Here is a 27,287-nt window from a genome sequence, read left to right as displayed (position 1 = left end):
GTATTGCTGTTCTGCAAATAGCAATACTTAAGGCATGACACCATGGCACCACCACTTAAATAATATGAACATTGGGATCTCAAAGCGTGTTTGGAACATTGATTGCACTCTTGACCCAAATTGCTACAGACCTATATCCATCCTACCCTGCCTTTCTAAGGTCTTCGAAAGCCAAGTCAACAAACAGATTACCGACTATTTTGAATCCCACCGCACCCTCTCCGCTATGCAATCTGGTTTCAGAGCTGGTCATGGGTGCACCTCAGCCACGCTCAAGGTCCTAAACGACATCGTAACCGCCATCGATAAGAAACATTACTGTGCTGCCGTATTCATTGACCTGGCCAAAGCTTTTGACTCTGTTAATCACCACATCCTCATCGGCAGACTTAGTAGCCTTGGTTTCTCAAACGATTGCGTCGCCTGGTTCACCAACTACTTCTCTGACAGAGTTCAGTGTGTCAAATCGGAGGGCCTACTGTCTGGACCTCTGGTAGTCTCTATGGGGGTACCACAGGGTTCAATTCTTGGGCCAACTCTTTTCTCTGTATACATAAATGATGTCGCTCTTGCTGCTGGTGAATCTCTGATCCACCTCTACGCAGACGACACCATTCTGTATACTTCTGGCCCTTCTTTGGACACTGTGTTAACAACCCTCCAGACGAGCTTCAATGCCATTCAACTCTCCTTCCGTGGTCTCCAACTGCTCCTAAACACAAGTAAAACTAAATGCATGCTCTTCAACCGATCGCTGCCTGCACCTGCCCGCCCATCCAGCATAACTTCTCTGGACGGTACTAACTTAGAATTTGTGGACAACTACAAATACCTAGGTGTCTGGTTAGACTGTAAACTCTCCTTCCAGACTCACATCAATCATCTCCAATCCAAAGTGAAATCTAGAATTGGCTTCCTATTTCGCAACAAAGCATCCTTCACTCATGCTGCCAAACATACCCTCGTAAAACTGACCATCCTACCAATCCTCGACTTCGGCGATGTCATTTACAAAATAGCCTCCAATACCCTACTCAACAAGCTGGATGCAGTCTATCACAGTGCCATCCGTTTTGTCACCAAAGCCCCATATACAACCCACCACTGCGACCTGTATGCTCTCGTTGGCTGGCCTTCACTTCATAATCGTCGCCAAACACATTGGCTCCAGGTCATCTACAAGACCCTGCTAGGTAAAGTCCCCCCTTATCTCCGCTCACTGGTCACCATAGCAGCACCCACCTGTAGCACGCGCTCCAGCAGGTATATCTCTCTGGTCACCCCTAAAGCCAACTCCTCCTTTGGTCGTCTCTCCTTCCAGTTCTCAGCTGCCAATGACTGGAACGAACTACAAAAATCTCTAAAACTGGAAACACTTATCTCCCTCACTAGCTTTAAGCACCAGCTGTCAGAGCAGCTCACAGATCTCTGCACCTGTACATAGCCCATCTTTAATTTAGCCCAAACTACTACCTTTTCCCCTACTGTATTTATTTATTTTATTTATTTTGCTCCTTTGCACCATATTATTTATATTTTAACTTTTAACTTTCTTCAAACTACAAATCTACCATTCCAGTGTTTTTCTTGCCATACTTTATTTACTTTGCCACCATGGCATTTTTTTGCCTTTACCTCCATTATCTCACATCATTTGCTCACATTGTATATAGTCTTATTTTTTTCTACTGCATCATTGATTGTATGTTGTTTTACTCCATGTGTAACTCTGTGTTTTTGTATGTTGTCGAACTGCTTTGCTTTATCTTGGCCAGGTCGCAATTGTAAATGAGAACTTGTTCTCAACTTGCCTACCTGGTTAAATAAAGGTGAAATAAATTTGTAAAAAAAAATTATGTAGCTTGCCTTTCCTTTTGGCTTGCTCTTCTGATAAACACCCATTGTCGTTTTTGTCCCTCAGAACAATTTTCACAAAACAAATGTTATAATTTTCCCTTGGCAAAGCTCTTACGACAAACAGTCCAGTTTCACTACAGTCAAATTCTTGCAGCTTTGTAACAGCATAGATTTAGGATTTGCTGAGTTGGGCTGAAAAGAGAGATGAGATTTTGAAATGGCCTCTCTGTTGTTGATTGTCTTTTGTCTGCGTACACTTTATTTACCCAGCCAGATTGAGAACAGAAGTAGAGTTCTCTCTCATACAGTATGTGGCTCCCGTTAGATGCTGCATCGCAGGCTACTTTAATTGGCTTTGGGCCATAGTTATAGGCTGTCACTGTGAAGACTTATGTCTAAATTAAACAGGCAAGTATTTAATGGGCTCATGTCTCAATGAGGGTAATGTCCATGCAACAGATAACCCTCAAAGGACCCCTGGTCCATGCTTTGATTCACAGTTACTTTCGACCTGATGTCCCTCACGTATGAGGAAAGTATCTATCATCTCCATAATTACCTAAGAGGCAAGTCAATCTTTTACCATTAGCAGGACACAGATGGCATGGCTTAAATAACCCAATCATCTCAGCCCATGGAGGTCAAGCCGTCATAAATCAAACAGGAGCGCTGCTCACACCCTTGAGGGATTGTAGTAAGATTTCAACAGTTGATGTATTAGAACAAGCTTTTACTCTCTTGGTTCTGATGCTAGGAACCGCTCATGAGAGGCCTTCAGACACCTACTCTTTCAATTAAATGGGATTATTTTTAGTCGTTTTTTTTTATAGTTAGTCCATTCTTTAGTTTGGGTTATGTCTTTGTACATTTATTGTGTTGTATCTGACTTACCTAGTTAAATAAAGGTTGGAGAAAAAAAAAATATATAAAAAAATCACTAGTTCCCTAAAATATATCTGTATGCAGTTAAGTTATGTTGATATTACTAAAGGTGTCCCGCATGGGTAAAATTGTTACTTAATGACGGAAATACTAAATGTATGCTATTTTGTCATTCTCATAGAAGTATTTCAGATGGCTTACACATTTATGCATTGGATGGTTCTTTAATCAGGTAGGTTCCCGCCTATATTTTTCTGGGCTTTTGGTTTAACAATAATTTGATATTTAAAAAACATACGGATAAGCTACAGATTTAAAGTAGGCTTCTTTTATAGAAATAGATCATGCCTCTCCCTACACAGCAGAAAGCATATTGTAGAGTCAACATTCCTGCCAGGTCTTGACTATGGTGACACCATTTATCTGAATGCAGCAGCCCCTACTCTTAAACCTTTGGATGCCATCTACCATAGCGCTCTTCGCTTGATCACAGGTGACAGTTTTAATACGCATCACTGCATCCTGTATCAAAAGGTTGGCTGGTTCTCATTAAAGTCCCGTAGATCATTCATTACTCCCTTTTGAAAGTGAGCACCACTTTCAAAACTACAAAAGCTCTGGAGTGCATCTTTAAGCAGCTGACATTTCAAACAGGGAGTAATGTTTCAGCCCCTCAGCTGCTGTCTTCAGCAGAATAAGAAAGACTTACTGGTAGTAGGACATCATTGAGGGAAAGTAATGACATTCATCTCAACAAGTGGCACACTCCATTCCCCCCAGAAGGAATAACATTGAACAGGGATTTAGCCGAGACCTTGACGTTATTGCTGCTCACACGCCTCGGACCGATGCGGATAGTGGGGTGTGTCTGTGAAAGGTCATAAGATCTTTACCCCGAAAAAAGCGAGGATCTTGGATTAATAGCGTGTCATAACAACTTAACCCATATCACCGTCGACCTTTCTCCTCACAAAGTTGCCTTGATAGATGTACTTCATTACCCGATTTGAAAAGTCGAAAATTGAATCCCTCCCCTTCTTCGTGGCAGATTGATCAATGATTGATCAGCCACTGAATGCAGTCAGAGAGAAAGGGCTGGTGCATTGAAATGACCCCTTGTCATGCTAATGGATAGCACCAGAGCAGTGCCAGCGGCAGGTCATACAGACAATGCAGCGGGTAGGCAAAATAGAGCTGGTAAAAGTGTTTTAAAGTTTGGGTCGGTCGTGTGTTCCAAAGAGAGTTGCTAACAATTCACATAGCATGTAAGTTAACCCTCCTGTCACTGAAGTGAAAGGAACCCAATTTACATTTTAGTCATTTAGCAGACGCTCTTATCCAGAGCAACTTACAGTAGTGAATGCATACATTTCATAATTTTTTTTCTCCACTGGCCCCCCCGTGGGAATTGAACCCACAACCCTGGCATTGCAAACACCATGCTCTACCAACTGAGCCACATCAGGCAGCATGCTTCACCAAAAAGCCACGAAACGTGACGTAATGTAGGAGACATTTCTCCCTTTTAGAGGCTTAACAGAACTCTTGTTGAGTTTAGGAGTGACATGAGGGTGAACGGATAGGACATTGAGGCATCAGTGCTACAGTGGGGTGGGGGAACCAGGGGGATGCAGGTTGGACGCTTTGGATGCCTGCATCTTGTACACCGTTGTCTTTCTGTGGTATTTATTAGCTGTAATTGATGTTGATGTCTATTCGGAATCAGGCATTGCAATCACGCAGGAGGGGGTATGGCTCTTCGCAGCGATCGGGAGACATTTTCTAATGACTTATTCATATCAATGAGCTTTTAATATTTGGTGCGCTCATCACTTGGCGGAGATACACAGGCACCCCTCCCACCTCCTGTCAACTCTCATAGGCAGCTGGTGGAAGGAAGGGGGAGGAAGGGGGGAGTGGAGCAATGCTCTCCATTCACATCAAGTCCTAAAGATGCCCACAGCGGGTGGCCTGTGTTTGCACAATTTTATTTCAAGTAAGGAATAAACACACTCTCAGCTGCACTTGATTAATCAGGGCTCCTCCATTCCTCTGCACATATTTATTAGTGGGCTGGGAGACAGAGTGCTGAGCAGTCAGGCAGGATGTGATGCTGTGTTTGAAACATGTGGTGTTAATCCCTCAGCAAGTGAAAGAGGACAAAACTGTCCAAAGCATCTCAATGAGGATGTTTACCTTTTGTTTTCATGTGGATTGGAGGATTATACATAATTAATTGGACCCCCTGCGCGAAAACACATTATGCAAGCACACACACACGCACACTGCAACACGCACACTGCAACACGCACTCAAGCAAGCAAGAACCCATGCACGCACACACGCAAACACACACACACACACACACACACACACACACACACACACACACACACACACACACACACACACACACACACACACACACACACACACACACACACACACACACACACACACATTTAATATACTCACTCTTACACACTTAACCATCCCCCAAAATCATTTAGTCCTGCAGTGGTAAGGTCATTATAACTTAATTGAGGTTAATTTAAAGTCTGTATTGTGTTGTTATAGGAGACACGTGCACCATGGCAGATTACAACAAGCTGAAGAGTATGCTGCTGGATATGCAGCCTAAAGGCCTGAATGGCTGGGACAGGAACATTAAGAGAGACATGGACCAGAAGAGAGCCCTGGTGGACACCATGTTTAAGTACCTGGACATGGACGGGGATGGCCGTCTGTGCAGCGACGAGCTTGAACAGGTGGGTACTTCTCTGGGGTGAGAATTGGATGAAGGTGGGCATCAGAGCCACACTAACTGGTGTTAATTGGATGCATCGCCATCCATGGGTGATCTACTTCTACTAGTCCTATGCCAGAAGGTGCTCGGGTTGGGGTGTAGGGTTTAGTGGCGGTCAGTGCCGTTTAAGATGAGGAGGGACCAACAAAAAAAATTCATGAGCCATGGCCTTATTTCTATTGCAGCGTTGTGGATGTCTCTCATTCATATTCCATTCACCCAGTTCAATGTAACAGCGATAAGTTTAGGCTACTACATGACACTCAAATGTTCCTATACCCATCATGAGGTTGCTACAACCTAGCCTATGAATGAAAGTTTACAACGTAGGTGCACACAGGTCGAGAGGCAAATTTGAGGTCACAGACAGTGACACATGGACTGACAGTGACATTTAATACCGCCTTGCACACTCTTGCCTGCATCTAGCTGATATAGGGTGTAATCATTAGTCCAACAAGAGTTTCTGTTGGACAAATTCAGGTATGTTTATCCCTGTTTTGTTCCATTTGCTTCCGTTTAAGAAACCTTTTTCAACAGAATCGGCTGAATGAATACACCCCTGATCACGCGTAAACCCAGTTCCCTTTCAAAGCAGCCACTTTGTATTCCTTGTTGCATCTATGCGCTCTCCTCCTCTCAGCTCTTCCCTTCGCTTGTGGACTTCAACTCGCAACACATCAGCTGTATGTGACCAGGCAACAAAACACTTTCCAAGCCAAACCGCTACACACAGCCTACATCATGGTCACCATAGTTAACATAGCTAATATAACTAACGTGTTAGTAAACCCGCTACAATCATGCAGTAAAGTTACAGTGTACTGTCAGTAAGCAGTTACAACAGCGGGCCCCTGTGGCAATAAATTAGTAATACGAAAAGATGACCTTGACTTGGAAGAGTTCCAGTGTTGTGTTGGATAGTCATAGCCAGCTAGCTAACATAGCATCCCTCTGTTTGAGCAGGGTGTTTCAGCAGGCTAAACTAGCTTGTTGAATTTGCTAGCTAAGTGAAACTGAAAGTGAAAAAAAATGACAATCTCTCTCTATTTCTCTCTTGTTTCTCCTTCATTTTGGAAGAAATGAATTTGTTCAACACTGTTTAACTATTTTTTTCTCTCTCTTTGAGTCAACTAATCACCATATTTTATACACTGCAGTTCTAGCTAGCTGTAGCTTATGCTTTCAGTACTAGATCATTCTCTGATCCTTTGATTGGGTGGACAACATGTCTGTTCATGCTGAAAGAGCTCTGATAGCCTGGAGGACGTCCTCCAGAAGTTGTCATAATTACTGTGTAAGTCTATGGAAGGGGGTGAGAACCATGAGCCTCCTCGGTTTTGTATTGAAGTAAATGTACCCAGAGGAGGGCGGAAGCTAGCTGTCCTCCGGCTACACCATTGTGCTTCCCTATAGAGTGCTGTTGAGGCTACTGTAGACCTTCCTAGCAAAATAGTGTGTTTTAATCATTTATTTGGTGACGTGATTATATTTAGGGAAACTTTTTAAATGTTTTACAATACCCCTTCTTCCTCTTAGGAGCCTCCACCGGCAGGGTTTGAGCATAGCCTGAAGGTAGAGAGGCACAGTTCCTCATGTTGCTCCGTAGGCAAGCACCACGGTGTGGAAGCCAGGGGAGTGTGCCGAGTGGGGTGACATGCGAGAACTTGGGAATGTGTTGGTTTCTGCATTAAAGCACTGTTTAGGTTCGTGATCTTTTTTTAGAAGGTAGATACTTCCAATTATTTAGTTGCAGTGTTGTGACAAATAGCTGTCGTGTTTTATTAGCTTACAGAACAGGTTGCTAAATGACATCACTCAATGTCTCATGAAACTAAAATAAAATACTTTGCCTACATCCAAATGGCACCCTATTCGCTATATAATTGTACACTACTTTTAAATCTATATATGGAATAGGGTGTCATTTGGGACGGACAATTTGCACCTTTCTACTTTGAGGAGACAGGACCGACATGAAATACATTATGAACTATTTCTCACATCTCAGCAGTTTAGAAGATTTGATTGAAGATCTGATCAAATCATACTTGGCAATTATTAATGTTGACACGTAGCCAAGAAATCTTTAAAGAGACATTTACATTTTTTTAAGGGAGAAATATCCATCCAAGATCAGAGAAATCAAAGAAATAGAAATAAGATGTCACTAAATGTCATGATCAGTTATATATATATATATTTATATATATATATATATATCTGTATGTTAATTAAGCAGTATTTGACTAGCTCTACACGTTGGTTCTCCTTCCCTCTATAGATGTACAAAATGGGGCCAGTCTCACCAGAAGCATAGTTTGCACCTGTACCTTTTCCAAAGGGAATTAAATATAGGATAGAACAAGGCTAAAATAAGGGTTAAGAGAAGATGTAAGACCGTTAAGTGAATGAAGGAAGACAGTTGTTATAATGTACTTTATCTGACTTAGTCCTATGGTTTATATCCATAGAACTAGAATGTGAATCATAGAATGTAATACAGTCATTGTAATACAGTCTAGGGTTTCCATCCTCCTGTCCAGATCTCTATGAAGGAGCACCTAGAAGACAATCTGCTGGAGTGCACCATGCAGGACCTGCTCCGCTACGATGATTACAACAACGACGGACACCTCACTCTGCACGAGTTCTACACCGCTTTTCGTAAGTCCAGCTTTAAATCCCCACCTCCCTCTCTTTCTCTCTCTCTCTCTCTCTCTCTCTCTCTCTCTCCCTCCCTCCCTCTCTCAGCCCATCCCATCAGGATAAGACCGGATCAGACCAGATAAACCTGACTCAGGCTGCGCTGCAATCCAGTAATCCTGCAATCCTCTGCCCTGTTTGCCAGGCCAGGCATCATTATGGGCCTCTGAGCTGTGAGCCGTGGTTGAGAGCACCTGGTCATCAGGCCTAATAAAGCCTATTCGCACAGCCAATATGGCAGCCTGGATTTGGGCTGGAACAGAAGATGACAGAGCAACCCCTATCACTGAGGTTGCTTTACCTCTGAGAGGATATCTATACACCATACATTTCAGCCAGTGTGATTAGAAACACAATATGCGACCTGAGCACCAAAATGCGCAGCCCAGACCTGTATGGCCAGTCCATCCAATTGGACAAAGCCGATAAATCAGGACATTAGCAGTAGGCGGCATGGCACCATTTTGAAGGTTTTCACAATAGGGGCAAAAACACAGGTCCATTAAGCCTCAACAGTCATTAACCATAGTAATGACTGGGTTTTAGTGGAATCATTGTTGTCATTATACAGTTACTTTCCTTTTAGCATCCAGATGGGCTGTGAGAATGGCTGGCGGTGGGTCTGTTTTGAGGAAGGTGTAAGGGGTTTAACAGGGAGGTGAAGGAGAGGGTTGGGACTAATAAAACATGTGATTGATCAGACATTGTTCAAGGTTAACTGTTGTGCTGCATAAGACTAAAACAAAGAGTGGGAATGTTTTATTAAGAGGAGGTTTATGGCTTATGTGCTATGGATGGATGTTCCTGAGATGAGTTGTTCTCCCTTGAGGGAAATTTAAGTTGAGATGCCAGGAAGCTCAGGTGTTTCTACACAACCTCCCCCTGTAGATGCCATGCTTGGTAGATACACTGGGCAGCAATACTCAATGTTAAGCCCCGTTCTGCAGATGCTGTTGTGTAGAGAGAGTGTTCTGTTCCATAGCAGGCAGACAAATTCCATTCCAAAGCTGGGAGTTCAGTTTGGCTCTAGACACCCCCATCAGGAAGTGATAGTATTTGCAGTGATCTACTTAGGCGTCTGACAGTAGCAGTTCAGCACAGCGTTGTTGTTTCCTTTTTTTCTCTCTCTCCAACATCTTCTCGCTTTATCCTTTACCCTGGTCTGTCAGGATGGCTTTGCTGTACAGGAGGGCTTAACAGTACAGCTATAATCACAGTCAGAAAAAAAATATCTTCTTGAATCTTTGCCTAATGAGTATTTAACGAAATGTTGGAAAGTAGTATTCATGACTAATGATGAAAAGTTTGGAGAGCTCAACTCAGTCAAAGGAAGAAGAGACCTCTTGTTCTTCACAAAGGAGAATAAGTAATGGCCATTGAATAACGCACATCTCTGCCGCAGTGCCTATGGAGGTGCTGAGATAAAGGTATAATGACTCTAAGATGTGCTCTGTGAGTGCCCTACACACTGGGCACAGATGTCAATTCACCGTCTATTCCACGTTGTTTCAACGTCATTTTGTTGAAAAGACATGGAAACAACAGTAACTCAACCAGTGTGTTCCCAGTGGATAGAGTGTAGTATTTATCTATTCCATAAATAAAGGTTCAATAAAAAATACCCAATGTGAATGTAGATCATGCTAGAGAACGGCTGGTACACATGTGCTGTTATTAGAGTGAACTGATACATTAACCTCATGGACCACATGTGCTTTAGCCATTGAAGCAGATGCTTGTCCAGACTTGCGGATACATACTGTGGTAGTACTCCCTTTAACATTGTAAACCTTTTCTACTGCAGGAGGGATGCACTGTAGTGCCCCAGGGGAGTGGAAAAGAGGCATCCATATGGGGCGGAGTGAAGAGGATAAGGGAAGGGAGAGGAGAGGGGGAATGCTGGAGTTGGGGGCATTGAGCCCAGAGCTCCCTTCGCTGGGAGTCTATTTGTTTTTCATGGCTGCCGTTAATAGTGGAATTATAAGGACATGGTGAGCTGAGCTGGCAGGCACCGTCAGCAGATCTGCTTAATTAATCAAGTGGCTGAAACAGAGTGTGGTGGCATAGAGGGAGGAGAGAGCGGTCAGGGGGGGAAGGAGTGAAAGGAAGAAAGCGGGAAAGAAAGGGAGACAAGTGTAATTGGCTAGGAAAAGGGGTCCGTGTGTGTGCGTGCGTGCGTGCGTGTGCGTGTGGTGGAATGTACTAAGGGGCAGGCTTTGCGGTGGAGGGGCATGAATGACCGTGTAGGGTGTAGGTCAGGAAGAACGGCACGCGCCAGTCCCCTGTCTGCCTGTGATGCTTATCCTCCACAGGTGGAGATTACACAGGCCATCAGAAGGGTATGCTTATCACAAGGAGATCACAGCTTTTCAAGGGATGCAAATGACTACATTAGCAAAGGCATAGTCAATTAAACCCACTCATTGAAAGACAAAGCTTCTGTCCGTCACCGTAAAGCTGTCGCAGCACATTTTTCATGGTTTTCTGACTTTTCCAGTAAGTGAAAAATAGCCTAAATTTAGATTAGAAGCTGACACTGTGGACAACCTCGATCATATCTGCATGTCATTGTCTAACAAGTAACCCACCCATGACGTTGTAGCCTGCAGTGAGTGGTGAAATATCCGTAGCTAAGCACATAGTAGAGAGTGACTTAAGATAACTGTACTTAAGGTCTATTCCACCTGCCTCCCTCTCAGGATGGCTCCTCTCTTCCAGCTCCTCTCTGTTCCACGTTGGTGTTTTATTTGAAGGCTCATTAGACGACTCCATGGCCTTCACGGCTAATTGCCAATACCGTATTTGTATGGTTTCCGGCACATTCATTGTGTCAGCTGTGTGCTGGGGTAATTACATTCTGTCAGCTTGCTGTGTTAGCCCTTAATAACCGTCTCTGTCCCTGAGTGTGACAGAAACAGAGGATGTCCTGTCACCACATCTCTTCCTCCACACATTCACCGTTCTACAGTTTCTCTCGTCCGCCCCTTAAATATGGCCGACGGTGAACGGCAAGAAGCCAGAGGATTGCTCTGTTCTGCATAACGCAGTGAGACAAGCAACGTGAGTCTCCATGGCAACTGTAGGTACCTCTGATCTTGGAATAATCTATTTTGTGAGACATTTAACAATGCCGCCATCTCCCTATAGAGAGGAGAGAAGAGAAGAGATGGACAGTACAGAAAGAATGTGTCTACGCTCATTAAGTTGCCTGATACACAGAACCTAAACTGCACAGGTACAATGTATGTCTGGAAGACGAAGCAAAATATCTCTGTACCGGGAGACTTCAATAAATATCAAATTTCAAATAAGAAATATGAGCCAACATCTTCAACATTGTGAAATACCACTGGGTTTTTTCTTTGTACAGTAGAAACATCCAAGCATATGTCAAATGATGCTTCAGAGCAGTATAATGCTAATAAAATCAATATCCCTGTTAGGCAGACAGAATCTTTATCCACTTGTTTACACAGACAGTGATATAAATCTATAAATGGGATGAAAAAGTAGCGCATTAGTGTTACAGCAGTTGCTTGTCAGCCTGTAACCAATTAAAGGCAAATGTTGGAAACTCGTTGTTTGCCAGCCAAAATAATTGCGAATTACAACGACTTCCGCAGAGTTCACAGAAAGGATGTTTGGCTTTCTTTTCTTCTCATGAGAACTTACTATTTAATTGAAAGTCTTAATATTCTCCAATCCAAACTCCAATCCTTGAGATTGAATAGAAGACTCTCTTAACCGGGGGAAATGTAATACAAGATGTGATAAAAGAACACTTGTAACTTAATGTAATACTCTAATATTTCCTATCTCCATAATCATCAGTGAGTTGATCATTTAAAAGGTGAACATTCTCTTGAGAGCCGTTGTGCTACCAGTCATATAGTAATATCTATTTTAATTTGACCCCTTTAATAGTTCTTCTCTAATTTATCGGAGTCGTGTCCTGGGAATAGCACGGCCTGACCTCTAACCCCTGAACACCCAGACTCCACTACTCCTCCATCCTCCTCGCCATCTCGTTGTTTTTCCACCATCACATTTTTGCTAGCAGTCCTCAGGCTCCGGCACACCGTTATTCACACACTGAGGCCCGCCGGCTGTTAGCAGCACAGCATGGGGTCTTCTTTTATCTCTCCCTCCAACTCTCGCTCCAGCAAGGAAATAATTCATTATCATGCCTCCATTGATTGACACATTTTGTGAGCTTCATTGCTCCCTCTGCAACTTTAAAACAAGTGCGTGTGTCCCGTGTCCCCCCCCCCCGGAGAAGAGAGTTTGTCACAGAGAAAGTGTTCCTCTGATCAGCCCAAACTGTTGTGGAGAGCTGGGCCTCAAATAAACATAAAAACAGCTTAGAAAAAAAACACCTTTTGAAAGAGTATGATAACAAAGCCTACAACAAAGATACAGTGTGTTCATCGTACTTGTATTGCTTCACTGGGTTCGCTGTAAGGGCCCAATTCCGACCTGAGTTAAGCAGGTAAATGGAATGTAATTCCCTTTTTATGCACTTTTTTCTCTAGGTGTATTCTAACATAAACTAAACTTGAATTTGTAAGCATGAGAATAGCATGCTATTCGTTTTAGGTGGAGATCAAATAAATGAAGGTGTGGTGGAGGTGTGTCTACAGATACGCCGTATTCTGACCTTGACTTAATTCCCTAATAATTCCACAACCTTTATACGTGAGCGAACAATGAATAAGACCTAGCGAACCTACCGATTCCAAGTGGGAAAAAAATCTACTTAATTTTTTTCTCATAGAAATAACACCATCCTTCATGCACTGTACTTTACTACTTGACAAGAGCTATTGATAAGAGCTAGGTAAATGAGTAATCCGTTTGGAAGAGGGAATTATAAATTACAATTGTTTTAGATACAGTTGAAGTCGGAAGTTTACATACACATAGGTTGGAGTCATTAAAACTCGTTTTTCAACCACTCCACAAATTTCTTTTTTTTCAAGTCGGTTAGGACATCTACTTTGTGCATGACACAAGTAATTTTTCCAACAATTGTTTACAGACAGATTATTTAACTTATAATTCTCTGTATCACAATTCCAGTGGGTCAGAAGTTTACATACACTAAGTTGACTGTGCCTTTAAACAGCTTGGAAAAATTCCTGAAAATGATGTCATGGCTTTAGAAGCTTCTGATAGGCTAATTGACATCATTTGAGTCAATTGGAGGTGTAGCTGTGGATGTATTTCAAGGCCTACCTTCAAACTCAGTGCCTCTTTGCTTGACATCATGGGAAAATCAAAAGAAATCAGCCAAGACCTTAGAAAATAATTGTGGACCTCCACAAGTCTGGTTTATCCTTGGGAGAAATTTCCAAACGCCTGAAGGTATCACGTTCATCTGTACAAACAATAGTACGCAAGTATAAACACCATGGGACCACGCAGCTGTCATACCGAAAGGGAAGGAGACGCGTTCTGTCTCCTAGAGATGAACGTACTTTGGTGCGAAAAGTGCAAATCAATCCCAGAACAACAGCAAAGGACCTTATGGAGATGCTGGAGGAAAGAGGTACAAAAGTATCTATATCCACAGTAAAACGAGTCCTATATAGACATAACCTGAAAGGCCGCTCAGCAAGAAAGAAGCCACTGCTCCAAAACCGGCATAAAAAAGCCAGACTACGTTTCGCAACTGCACATGGGGACCAAGATCGTACTTTTTGGAGAAATGTCCTCTGGTCTGATGAAACAAAAATATAACTGTTTGGCCATAATGACCATCGTTATGTTTGGAGGAAAGAAGTGTGAGGCTTGCAAGCCGAAGGACACCATCCCAACCGTGAAGCACGGGGGTGGCTGCATCATGTTGTGAGGGTGCTTTGTTGCGGGAGGGACTGGTGCGCTTCACAAAATAGATGGCATCATGAGGATGGAAATTTATGTGGATATATTGAAGCAACATCTCAAGACATCAGTCAGGAAGTTAAAGCTTTGTCGCAAATGGGTCTTCCAAATGGACAATGACCCCAAGCATACTTCCAATGTTGTGGCAAAATGGCTTAAGGAGAACAAAGTCAAGGTATTGGAGTGGCCATCACAAAGCCCTGACCTCAATCCTATAGAAAATTTGTTGGCAGAACTGAAAAAGCGTGTGCGAGCAAGGAGGCCTTACAAACCTGACTCAGTTACACCAGCTTTGTCAGGAGGAATGGGACAAAATTCACCCAACTTATTGTGGGAAGCTTGTGGAAGACATGCCAAACGTTTGACCCAAGTTAAAAAAAAATGTAAAGGCAATGCTACCAAATACTAATTGGGTGTATGTACATTTCTGACCCATTGGGAATGTGATGAAATAAATAAATCCTGAAATAAATCATTCTCTCTACCATTATTCTGACATTTCACATTCTTAAAATAAAGTGGTGATCCTAACTGACCTAATTCAGTGCTAGGATTAAATGTCAGGAATTGTGAAAAACTGAGTTTAAATGTATTTGGCTAAGGTGTATGTAAACGTTCAACTTCAACTGTATATTGCTGGAGACAAATGTGAAACCAATCATGTGGCAGCCAACTTAAGCACATCAACATATCAACTTTCCTACATCAAAGTTTATGAAATGCTGTGCCATTATGCCAAATTTAAATTGTACAGCCTTTTAACTTGCAGGGATGGGTACTCTCGAATATCTTACTTATCTTACTTTCTCTGTTTCATATTTCTATCATGTTAAATATTATCCACTATCAGTATTGACCGTCAGTAGGCCTAATGACCTCACATACAGTGCCTTAGGAAAATATTCAGACCCCTTTACTTTTTCCAAAAATGTTTACGTTACAGCCTTATTTTAAAATGGATTACATTTTTTAAAATCCTCAGCAATCTACACACAATACCCCATAACGACAAAGCAAAAAACAGGTTTATAGAAATGTTTGCAAAAAAACATTTTTCAATAAAAAAATTTTGTTTACATAAGTATTCAGACCCTTTGCTATGAGACTCAAAATTGAGCTCAGGTGCATCCTGTTTCTATTAATCATCCTTGAGATGTTTCTTCAACTTGTTTGGAGTCCACCTGTGGTCAATTCAATTGATTGGAAATTATTTGGAAAGGCACATGCTATATATAAGGTCCCACAGTTGATAGTGCATGTCAGTGCAAAAACCAAGCCATGAGGTGACCAAGAACCCGATGGGCACTCTGACAGGGTTCTGGAGTTCCTCTGTGGAGATGGGAGAACCTTCAAGAAGGACAACCATCGCTGCAGCACTCCACCAATCAGGCCTTTATGGTAGATTGGCCAGACGGAAGCCACTCCTCAGTAAAAGGTACAAGACAGCCCACTTGGAGTTTGCCAAAAAGTACCTAAAGACTCTCAGACCATGAGAAACAAAATTCTCTGGTCTGATGAAACCAAGATTGAACTCTTTGGCCTGAATGCCAAGCGTCATGTCTGGAGGAAACCCTATGGTGAAGCATGGTGGTGGCAGCATCATGCTGTGGGGATGTTTTTTAGGGACTGGGAGACTAGTCAGGATCAAGGGAAAGATGAACGGGGCAAAGTACAGTGAGATCCTTGATCAAAACCTGCTCCAGAGCACTCAGGACCTCAGACTGGGTCAAAGGTTCACCTTCCAACAGGACAATAAGCACACAGCCAAGACAACGCAGGAGTAGCTTGTAGCGTCATACCTAAGAATACTCGTGGCTGTAATCACTGCCGAAGGTGCTTCAACAAAGCACTGAGTAAAGTAATGTCCATGTTGAAAGGAAACACTTTGAAGTTTGAGGAAATGTGAAATTAATGTAGAACAATATAACACATTAGATCTGGTAAAAGATAATACAAAGAAAAAAAACATCCGTTCTTTTTTATTTTTTTTTGTACCATCATCTTTGAAATGCAAGAGAAAGGCCATAATGTATAATTCCAGCCCAGGTGCAAGCCTAGGATCCTGTAGAGGTTAAGACAATCGGAATTTCCTAAATTGGAATCGGAATAGTATTTGATGGCAAAAACACAGGCCTAGTATTTGATATTGCAATGAAGACTTGTTTTCATTAGGGAACATCTCTAATGATAGAAAACCAATTCCACTGAGTGATTACACTTTTCTTATTCATACTAACACTCATCCATTCACACGTCACGTCCAGTTACATTTTTATTTATTAGGATCCCCATTAGCCAACGCCAATGGTGACAGCTAGTTTTACAGGGGTCCAACACATAACTAAAAATACATTCGAAACATTCGAATGTAAAATACTTTACAATTTACATACATTTAAAAACATTAACAGATTGTGTGTGTGTGTGTCTGTGCGTGCATCTATTAGTTACACATACACGGCAGTGCATACACACACAAAGTAGGTCACATGGTCAGAAAGGCGTTGTGCCGTGAGGTGTTGCTTTATTTGTTTTTTGAAACCAGGTTTGCTGTTCACTTGCGCTATATAAGATGGAAGGAGTTCCATGCACTCATGGCTCTGTATAATACTGTACTTTTCCTTGAATTTGTTCTGGACCTAGGGACTGTGAAAATACCCCTGGTGGCATGTCTGGTGGGGTAAGTGTGTATGTCAGTGCTGTGTGTAAGTTGACTATACAAACAATTTGGAATTTCCAACACATTAATGCTTCTCATAAAAACGTGTCGGAAGAGAGACTGGCATGCATAGTATTAATATTAGCCCTCTATTTACAATGAAGAGCAAGACATGCTGCTTTGTTCTGGGCCAGCTGCAGGTTAAGATAAAAATAGAGCCTGCAGGACTTTCTTTGTAGAGTGTGGTATAGGGGTTTTTCATTTCTTTAGTGTGTCAATTCTTTGTTTGTTTAGTCATTCAGCCTATTCTTCTGCAATTTATCCCAAACTATACGAAGAAATTAGGGTTTGGATTAGCATTTTTATCCACACCATTTTACAAGCGAATGTCACGGTTAGCCCCTGTGGCTGGGACCTCTCCAACCTGACCCAAGCTTGGATCCTACTGGCTAGAAGGCTAGCAGTGTTTTTATTCAAGGCTGGGCCCAAATGCGATAGGTGCAAGATTTGTGGATGTCCATCATTCATTTCATATGAAATGTTTTGAATTACAATTCACATTAGATTTTATAAATTGCAATTCATACAATAAGTTACAAATTTGCAATACGCCTGATATGTTATGAATTCCAATTTGTTGTGGCTAACGTTAGCAAGGTGGCTAGCTGGCTAATGGTTAGCTAGGTGGCTAACGTTAGCTAGGCTAGGGTTTAGGGGTTACGGTTAGGTTTAGCTAACATGCTAAGTAGTTGTAAAGTAGCAAAAAGTAGTAAGTAGTAAGATTCGATTTGAACACACAACCTTTGGGTTGCTCGATGTTGGCAAAGTTGCTAATTAGCTAAAATTGTCCATGATTCGATTTGAACACACAACCTTTGGGTTGCTAGACGTTTGCGTTATATATCGACCAACCACCCTCCTTTTATTTTTTCCAGTTGTAACTTTCTGTCTTATGTAACTATACCATATGATATGTTACGAATTGCAATTTGAACGAGGTATGTGATTATTATCATTTGACCCTGCTGGTCATCTATGAACGTTTCAACATCTTGACCATGTACTGTTATAATCTCCACCCGGCACAGCCAGAAGAGGACTGGCCACCCCTCAGAGCCTGGTTCCTCTCTAGGTTTCTTCCTAGGTTCCTGCATTTCTATGGAGTTTTTCCTAGCCACCGTGCTTCTACATCTGCATTGCTTGCTGTTTGGGGTTTTAGGCTGGGTTTCTGTATAGCACTTTGTGACATCGGCTGATGTAAAAAGGGCTTTATAAATACATTTGATTGATTTGATTGATTGATTTAAACCTTTGGGTTGCTAGACATTTTTGTTATACACCTACCCATCCACCCCGACCAGCCTCCTTCCTTTCGTTTTTGCCTTAAGTAACCTTCTGTCTTAAATAACCATACGAAACGTAACATATCATACTCATTTGAGTGTCGCAGATTTTTGCATATTATGTTACGTCTAGTCTATGAGCCCAGGCTGCACAATCTAGCAGCTTCGGGAAGAGATTCTCTGGTGGTTTGGTCAGCTGCAGCAGAAAACTTTACCGACCTAACTGCATCCCAGGCGAATTGCATCTCGTTGAGTAGGGTGGTGTTGATCTGTTCCTCCGCTGGACATCGCTGCCTTTGGGAGACTGGTCACTTGCCGTCTGGCAGGCCTCCATCTATCCTGGAAGATCCGATCCAGCTATCAAACAATGGCTGTCTGTTACAACTCTGCAGAGAAACCTCACTGCCTGGTGTCCTTGGCTGAGCATGAGGAGCTGAACAGACAAACACACTACACCTGGCTCATATCATTTTAGAGAGAGAGAGAGAGAGAGAGAGAGAGAGAGAGAGAGAGAGAGAGAGAGAGAGAGAGAGAGAGAGAGAGAGAGAGAGAGAGAGAGAGAGAGAGAGAGAGAGAGAGATCACAGATAAATGAACCAATGGGATTTTGCTGCTGGTAGCAATTTAACAGGATAGAGGTAATGGGACATAAGATGGTTTCTGCTGCCATTAGCCAGCAGCCTACACAGCTTGTCCTATCCACATGTACATAGGCCTACTGTAGCTCTCTCTTTCCCAGCTGCATGTTGTTGAGTTTCCCAGGTCTACAGAGCTAAACAGTGTATTGATCAGCCTCAGACCTGCACAACGCACCGGTAATCTGCTGGAAACAACACTGATCTGTCAATGACTGCGTCCCAAATGGTATCTTGTTCCCTTTATAGTGCAGTACTTTTGACTAGAGCCCTACGGGTCCTGGTCAATAGTAGTACATTATATATAGGGAATAGGGTGCCATTTGGGCCTCAGCCTCCGTTCTGGAGGGAACCATAATGAAAAGAGCGCAGAATGTTAACCTGATGTTGCTTCCTGTTTACAGACTGTAGACTCTTTGTAGCGCATGGGTTCTCGCTCTGCGTATAAGATGCAGGTGGAAAAAGAGAAAGAAAATGTCTGGGTGGATTCTCCAGAGAATTGGCTGTTTCTCTAACTCAGCTGAAATCCTCAGGCCTCCAGAGACAATGTCAGTATATCCCTGCTTGGCTAAGAGACTACCAGCAACATAGTTTTGCCTTGAGGAAATCATGCATTTAGCTTGCTCAATGGTAGAGCTCAAAGAGACACGCTTTCCAATGCTGTTTGGTTCATCAAGGCAGTCCTACAGAACTCCCATGTTTAAACATAGCCCATGTTGTAATGTTGTCCTTACCTCTATGTGAACTGTGGAAACAGCAAGGCAGTGTACTGATTTTTATTTGAGATAAAGTGGTAATGTTGGTATCTCTATACTGTACAATCAGGTATTACAGATAAGAACATTTTGTAGGAATTAATTCCACATTTTAAAGTGAAAATAATATAATCTTTCAAATAAGAGGAATATTAAGAATGTTTAAGTCAGATAATTAGCATACACCAGCAGACAGAACCAATGGAATAACGTGGCAGCCTTGTGACTTCTAGACCTATTCTCTAGTGATTTCCTTCTCTGGGAGCCAAGACTCCAATGAGAGATCTCAAAGCAATTAATCAACTTAATCAACTCCCCAGGATATTTTCTAGAAACCTTTGACTATCTTTCTTTCCCATCGTGACAGAATGTTGCTCTTTGCTCTCATGGCTTGGTTAATTACTAAAGCTATTATTTTATGTCACACAGTTGCAGTACGTGACGATTGTTCTCTATTGAGCTTCTTTGCACTGTACCACAATGCTCTGAAAAGGAGAACCATCCCACTAGGCACAAACTGGTTGAATCAACTTTTTTTAAATGTAATTTGTGAATGTAGTGTGACGTGGAATCTACGTGGAAAATACATTGGATTTGAAAAAAGTCTGCAACATAAACTATTGTTTTGAGCGTGAAATTTCAACCACAGGATGTCATCATCATGGTAACCAAATGTAAACATAGACAAACCTTGTATAAAATAGGTTTAATTTGTTCCTTTAAAACAACGTCAGATCTTCAATGTTATATCAACTATCAGAAAAAGTAACCTCTCTGGGCCAGTGGAGCGTCCCACTCTATTCACCAGCCAGTGGAATAGCATGGCGCGAAATTCAAATACCTCAAAAATGCTATAACTTCAATTTCTCAAACATATGACTATTTTACACCATTTTAAAGACAATACTCTCGTTAATCTAACCACATTGTCTGATTTCAAAAAGGCTTTACAGCAAAAGCAAAACATTAGATTATGTCAGGAGAGTACCCTGCCAAAAATAATCACACAGCCATTTTCAAAGCAAGCATATATGTCACAAAAACCAAAACCACAGCTAAATGCAACACTAACCTTTGATGATCTTCATCAGATGACACTCCTAGGACATTATGTTATACAATACATGCATGTTTTGTTCAATCAAGTTCATATTTATATCAAAAACCAGCTTTTTACATTAGCATGTGATGTTCAGAACTAGCATACCCACCGAAAACTTCCGGTGAATTTACTAAATTACTCATGATAAACGTTGACAAAATACATAACAATTATTTTAAGAATTATAGATACAGAACTCCTTTATGCAAACGCTATGTCAGATTTTAAAATAGCTTTTCGGCGAAAGCACATTTTGCAATATTCTGAGTACATAGCTCGGCCATCACAGGCTAGCTAATTTGACACCCACCAAGTTTGGGGCAACCTAAACTCAGAATTACTATTAGAAAAATTGGATTACCTTTGCTGTTCTTCGTCAGAATGCACTCCCAGGACTTCTACTTCAACAACAAATGTTGTTTTGGTTCCAAATAATCCATAGTTATATCCAAATACCTCCGTTTTGTTCGTGCGTTCAGGTCACTATCCGAAGGGTAACGCGTGAGCGCATTTCGTGACAAAAAATTCCAAATATTCCATTACCGTACTTAGAAGCATGTCAAATGCTGTTTAAAATCAATTTTTATGCTATTTTTCTCGTAAAATAGAGATAATATTCCAATTGGACAACGTTATATTCATTCAAAGACTGAAAGAAAAAAATGGAGAAGTCTCGTGAATGCGCATCTCAGTCTCACTGTCCCCAGGCAGGCCACTTACAAACTCTGCTGCTGTACTTTGCCCAGAGACAGGAGACACGTCATTCCGCTTTCTGAACGCTTTAGAGAGCCAATGGAAGCCTTAGAAAGTGTCACGTAACAGCACAGATGCTGTAATATCGATAGAGATGCAACAGAAGGAGAACAAATTGTCAGACAGGGCACTTCCTGCATGGAATCTTCTCAGGTTTTGGCCTGCCATATGAGTTCTGTTATACTCACAGACACCATTCAAACAGTTTTAGAAACTTTAGAGTGTTTTCTATCCAAACCTACTAATTGTATGCATATTCTCGTTTCTGGGCAAGAGTAGTAACCAGTTTAAATCGAGTACGTTTTTTATCCGGCCGTGAAAATACTGCCCCCTAGCCCCAACAGGGTAACAATGGCCTGGGCAGCACCTCCTACTGGAGAATTTATTTATGTACAGATACACTTTGGTCTCCCATTCAGGGTTTTAATCAAGCCCAGTGTAATTAACAGCTATTGTTTCAATTCAATCCAGAATGAAACTAATAATATACAATACAATAGGCCAAGTTCTTGTTGATTTCAAATGTAATGATAATTAGTGATATTGAATTGTGTTTGGTTGTCAACACAACCAAGTGGACAAAACACTTGGAACACCTGCCTAATATTGAGTTGCACCCTCTTTTGCCTTCAGAATAGCCTCAATTCGTGGACATGGACTCTACAAGGTGTCGAAAGTGTTCCACAGGGATGCTGGCCCATGTTGACTCCAATGCTTCCCACAGTTGTGTCAAGTTGGCTGGATGTCCTTTGGGTGGTGGACCAAAGGACATCCACACGGGAAACTGTTGAGTGTGAAAAACCCAGCAGCGTTGCAGTTCTTGACTCACTCAAACTGGTTGGTGCGCCTGGCACCTACTACCAATCCCTTTCTAATACACTTTTGTTTTACACTTCCCTTGCCCACCAATACAGAGAGAAAATATGAGAAGAGAAACAGATGTATCACATCACTTTTGTAACGTTCGTCGTTATAGAGGGACCAAGGCGCAGCGGAGGTTTGGTTCATCATCATTTTTATTAGAACGGTGAACCAGCAAAACAATTAACGATACCATGAACGAACAGCTTCACAGGCTACGAATAGCAATGCAAATACAATTCCCCACGAACAGCGTGGGGGAAAATGAACTTAAATGAGATCCCAATCAGAGACAACTAGCGACAGCTGTCTCTGATTGGGAAGACAGAAACCAACATAGAAATACTCCCCAATAGAGCCAACACAAGGCTCCAACGCAAAACAGAAAACAAACACAGGAAAACCACCCAACATAAACCACCCTGACCCAAAACACCTGAGTTCACCCGGTCAGGGCGTGACAGTACCCCCCCCTCAACGGTGCGTACTCCCGGCGCACCAAACTTAAGTCTATTAGGGGGGGGAATCCGGGTGGGCGCCTCACCCTCGGTGGAGGCTCTGGCCCCGGGCGTGTTCTCCCCCCCGCCTCCACCTTAGCCCTACCCCTCTGGCCCGGACTGGACCACTGTGGAGCGGCATGCCCAGGCTCTGGAGCGGAGCCGTCGCCCGGAACAGGATTGGGCACCGGTGGACCGGACCCGGGCCGTGCCGGACTGGGAACACGCACCACTGGTTTGGTGCGGGCAGCAGGGACGGGCCGGACAGGACTGGGGACACGCACCACTGACTTGGTGCGGGGAGCAGGGACGGGCCGGACAGGACTGGGGACACGCACCACTAACCTGGTGCGGGGAGCAGGAACGGGCCGGACAGGACTGGGAACACGCACCTCTGACTTGGTGCGGGGAGCAGGAACGGGCCGGACAGGACTGGGGACACGCACCACTAACCTGGTGCGGGGAGCAGGAACGGGCCGGACAGGACTGGGGACACGCACCACTAACCTGGTGCGGGGAGCAGGGACGGGCCGGACAGGACTGGGGACACGCACCACTGACTTGGTGCGGGGAGCAGGGACGGGCCGGACAGGACTGGGGACACGCACCACTGACTTGGTGCGGGGAGCAGGGACGGGCCGGACAGGACTGGGGACACGCACCGTGGGCTTGGTGCGGGGAGCAGGGACGGGCCAGACAGGACTGTGAACACGTATAGGTGACCTGTAGCGTGGAGCTGGTTTAGCCACTCGTCCCGGCTGGATTCCCATCTTAGCACGGCATGTGCTGGGTCTGTCCACCGGACGCACTGGGCTGTGCGGGCGCACTGGCGACACAGCGCGCAACTCCGCATACCAGGGCTCCTCCTCCAGATCTTCCCTCTGCAGGTCCTCAATCAACTGCCTCATCCTCGTCTCTTCCTCCGCCGTCATCCCCCACGAGAGCAGTGGTCTGGGCTCTTCCTCTGCCCTACCGGACCACCCCATTAGCCCCCCCCCAAAATTTTCTTGGGGCTGTTTTCCGGGCCTCCTCGACCGCCGCCTGCGACTCCGTCTACCGGCTGGCTTTTCCTCCTCGACCTGGGAGTCCGTCCGCCAGGGTCCTTTCCCCGACATGATCTCCTCCCAGGTCCAGAACTCCTTTCCCTCGCGAGCCCATCTCTCGCGCTCCTTTTCCTCCCGCTGCTTGGTCCTGGTTCGGTGGGGAATTCTGTAACGTTCGTCGTTATAGAGGGACCAAGGCGCAGCGGAGGTTTGGTTCATCATCATTTTTATTAGAACGGTGAACCAGCAAAACAATTAACGATACCATGAACGAACAGCTTCACAGGCTACGAATAGCAATGCAAATACAATTCCCCACGAACAGCGTGGGGGAAAATGAACTTAAATGAGATCCCAATCAGAGACAACTAGCGACAGCTGTCTCTGATTGGGAAGACAGAAACCAACATAGAAATACTCCCCAATAGAGCCAACACAAGGCTCCAACGCAAAACAGAAAACAAACACAGGAAAACCACCCAACATAAACCACCCTGACCCAAAACACCTGAGTTCACCCGGTCAGGGCGTGACAACTTTATATGACAAAATAAATACAAAATAAATGTTACCGAAATACAAAGAACATTTCGGTAACACTTCATTTTAAGGGGTCCACATTTGTAATTACACTATAACAAGTAGTTACACTCTAATAACAACATGTAACTGGTGGAAATTGCAGTCTGTCGCAAAAATTCTTGTTTCCGTGCTTGTTACAAGTAGGTAAATTTCCACTAAATTCACCAATTTAGTGTTTGGTTTCTTCTCAGCTGCATCCGATTCAGTAATAACTACCACAAGGTTGTAATCTCTTGTAGACAGATGTGCTGGATGTCCCAGATTACAATGGTTGGATGCTTAATAGGCTCTAATTAGCTACCCTCAATTACCTCCACTCAATGTTGTTGCTAGCACTTGTCCCCCAAAAAGTGTACCATCTGGGTTAACTTGGTTGAGTTTACAAAAACAGATCAGATATAGGTCAACCTCACTGACTGGGGTCTATCATACAGATGTCATCCCAGTTTATAATATAATATATGATATACTATATATAAACAAAATACTTACCCACTTACCCATTATGACAACCTGAACCTCTTTGTCATCCAAGTGAGAGGATAAACCCACTAGTACACCACATATAACATGTACTGTAATATCTGCATGAGTACAAGGTTGTCGCCAGTTGTTACACAGGATTTAGCCATTTAAAGTGAAGTCATAGTTACCTATGAGAAATGTCTTTATAATTACATATTACAAAATGAAAATACCAACAAACCAAATATCCGCTTCTACTTTAGCCAACTTTATTGCAACATAAAAATTAAAATATCTTACATTTCTAACAAAATAATAAGGATATTCATTGTTTGTTTAATCTAATTAATAAAATAAGATATAGACCTACTCAATAACATAAAATAACTATTTACAGTTGAAGTCGGAAGTTTACATACACATAGGTTGGAGTCATTAAAACTCGTTTTAAACCACCCCAAAAATGTCTTGTTAACCTCTCTGGGCCAGTCCCACCTACTCAACAGCCAGTGGAATCCCGTGGCGCGTTATTCAAATACCTTAGAAATGCTATTACTTCAATTTCTCAAACATATGACTATTTTACAGCATTTTAAAGACAAGACTCTCGTTAATCTAACCACACTGTCCGATTTCAAAAAGGCTTTACAACGAAAGCAAAACATTAGATTATGTCAGCAGAGTACCCAGCCAGAAATAATCAGACACCCATTTTTCAAGCTAGCATATAATGTCACATAAACCCAAACCACAGCTAAATGCAGCACTAACCTTTGATGATCTTCATCAGATGACAATCCTAGGACATTATGTTATACAATACATGCATGTTTTGTTCAATCAAGTTCATATTTATATCAAAAACCAGCTTTTTACATTAGCATGTGACTAGCATGTGACTAGCATTCCTACCGAACACTTCCGGTGAATTTACTAAATTACTCACGATAAACGTTCACAAAAAACATAACAATTATTTTAAGAATTATAGATACAGAACTCCTTTATGCACTCGCTATGTCCGATTTTAAAATAGCTTTTCGGTGAAAGCACATTTTGCAATATTCTGAGTAGATAGCCCAGCCATCACAGGCTAGCTATTTTGACACCCACAAAGTGTGGTACTCACCAAACTCCGATTTACTATTAGAAAAGTTTGATTACCTTTGGTGTTCTTCGTCAGAATGCACTCCCAGGGCTTCTACTTCAATAACAAATGTTGGTTTGGTCCCAAATAATCCATAATTATATCCAAATAGCGTCGTTTTGTTCGTGCGTTCAAGACACTATCCGAAGGGTAAATAAGGGTGATACGCCCGATGCGTTTCGTGACAAAAAAAATCTAAATATTCCATTACCGTACGTCAAAGCATGTCAACCGCTGTTTAAAATCAATTTTTATGCCATTTTTCTCGTAAAAAAGCGATAATATTCCGACCGGGAGTGGTTGTTTTCGTTCAAAGAGAGAGAAAGTAAACATGGTGTCAGCTCGGGCACGCGCCTCCAGTCTCATTGTCCTCAGATCGACCACTTACAAAATGCGCTAATGTTTTTCAGCCAGGGCCTGCAAAGCCACCATTCAGCTTTCTGGCGCCTTCTGAGAGCCTATGGGAGCGTTAGAAAATGTCACGTCATGCCAGAGATCCCCTGTTTTGGTTAGAGATGATCAAGAAGGCCATGAAATGGTCAGAGAGAGCGCTTCCTGTTTGGAATCTTCTCAGGTTTTGGCCTGCCAAATGAGTTCTGTTATACTCACAGACACCATTCAAACAGTTTTAGAAACTTTAGGGTGTTTTCTATCCAAATCAAACAATTATATGCATATTCTAGTTACTGGGCAGGAGTAGTAACCAGATTAAATCGGGTACGTTTTTTATCCGGCCGTGCAAATACCGCCCACTATCCACAACAGGTTTTAAGTTGACTGTGCCTTCAAACAGCTTGGAAAATTCCTGAAAATGATGTCATGGCTTTAGAAGCTTCTGATAGGCTAATTGACATCATTTGAGTCAATTGGAGGTGTAGCTGTGGATGTATTTCAAGGCCTACCTTCAAACTCAGTGCCTCTTTGCTTGACATCATGGGAAAATCAAAAGAAATCAGCCAATACCTCAGAAAATAATTGTGGACCTCCACAAGTCTGGTTCATCCTTGGGAGAAATTTCCAAATGCCTGAAGGTATCAAGTTCATCTGTACAAGCAATAGTACGCAAGTATAAACACCATGGGGCCACGCAGCTGTCATACCGAAAGGGAAGGAGACGCGTTCTGTCTCCTAGAGATGAACGTACTTTGGTGCGAAAAGTGCAAATCAATCCCAGAACAACAGCAAAGGACCTTATGGAGATGCTGGAGGAAAGAGGTACAAAAGTATCTATATCCACAGTAAAACGAGTCCTATATAGACATAACCTGAAAGGCCGCTCAGCAAGAAAGAAGCCACTGCTCCAAAACCGGCA

The 27,287-nt window shown here is 42.7% G+C and overlaps 1 protein-coding gene across 1 annotated transcript in view; it reads left to right on the top strand.

Moving 5' to 3' along the window:
• The window catches only part of LOC115148555 (follistatin-related protein 4), a 224,332-nt gene that overhangs the window by 152,986 nt on the left and 44,059 nt on the right, over window positions 1-27,287 (top strand). Inside the window, exons 5-6 of the mRNA XM_029690540.1 lie at window positions 5,317-5,507; window positions 8,092-8,212. Coding sequence (XP_029546400.1) covers window positions 5,317-5,507; window positions 8,092-8,212 — 312 coding nt within the window. The remainder of the gene's footprint in view (window positions 1-5,316; window positions 5,508-8,091; window positions 8,213-27,287) is intronic.

The sequence above is a fragment of the Salmo trutta genome, chromosome 15, assembly GCF_901001165.1.
Source record: "Salmo trutta chromosome 15, fSalTru1.1, whole genome shotgun sequence".
In the NCBI taxonomy this organism is placed as follows: domain Eukaryota; kingdom Metazoa; phylum Chordata; class Actinopteri; order Salmoniformes; family Salmonidae; genus Salmo; species Salmo trutta.
Note: the sequence above shows the minus strand (reverse complement) of the source record. Positions and strands in the feature narration are given on the sequence as shown.